The sequence below is a fragment of the Rhincodon typus genome, unplaced genomic scaffold (assembly GCF_021869965.1).
Source record: "Rhincodon typus isolate 14 unplaced genomic scaffold, sRhiTyp1.1 hic_rhity00000478, whole genome shotgun sequence".
Taxonomy (NCBI): Eukaryota; Metazoa; Chordata; class Chondrichthyes; order Orectolobiformes; family Rhincodontidae; genus Rhincodon; species Rhincodon typus.
In genome coordinates, this window is record NW_025966116.1 from 58,710 (window position 1) to 59,210 (window position 501).

Genomic DNA, 501 nt, shown 5'->3' on the forward strand with positions numbered 1-501 from the left:
CTCACACACAACTATCTCACACACCAATATCTCACACACCAGCATGTCACACACCAGCATCTCACGCACCAGCATCTCACAAACCAGCAACTCACACACCAATATCTCACACAACAGCACCTCCCAAACCAATATCTCAAACACCAATATCTCACACACCAGAATCTCGCACACCAATAACTGACACACCAATATCTCACACACCAATTTCTGACGCACCAGCACCTCAAAAACCAATATCTCACGCACCAGAATCTCACACACCAATACCTCACACAGTCGCGTCTCAGACACCAGCATCTCAAACACCAATATCTCACACACCAGTATCTCACACATCAATATCTCGTACTACAGCATCTCACACACCAATAACTCACACATCTGCTTCTCACACACCAGTATCTCCCACACAGCATCTCACCCAACAGCATCTCAGACACAAATATCTCACACACCAATATCTCACACACCAATATCTCATACTTCAGCATCTCACAC

At 45.5% G+C, this 501-nt stretch overlaps 1 protein-coding gene across 1 annotated transcript in view; it reads right to left on the reverse strand.

The window, feature by feature from the left end:
* The window catches only part of LOC125488339 (keratin-associated protein 16-1), a gene marked incomplete at its 3' end in the record, with an annotated part of 14,348 nt that overhangs the window by 10,656 nt on the left and 3,191 nt on the right, over window positions 1-501 (reverse strand). The window contains exon 3 of the mRNA XM_048621332.1: window positions 160-351. Within this exon, the coding sequence (XP_048477289.1) occupies window positions 160-351 (192 nt within the window). The remainder of the gene's footprint in view (window positions 1-159; window positions 352-501) is intronic.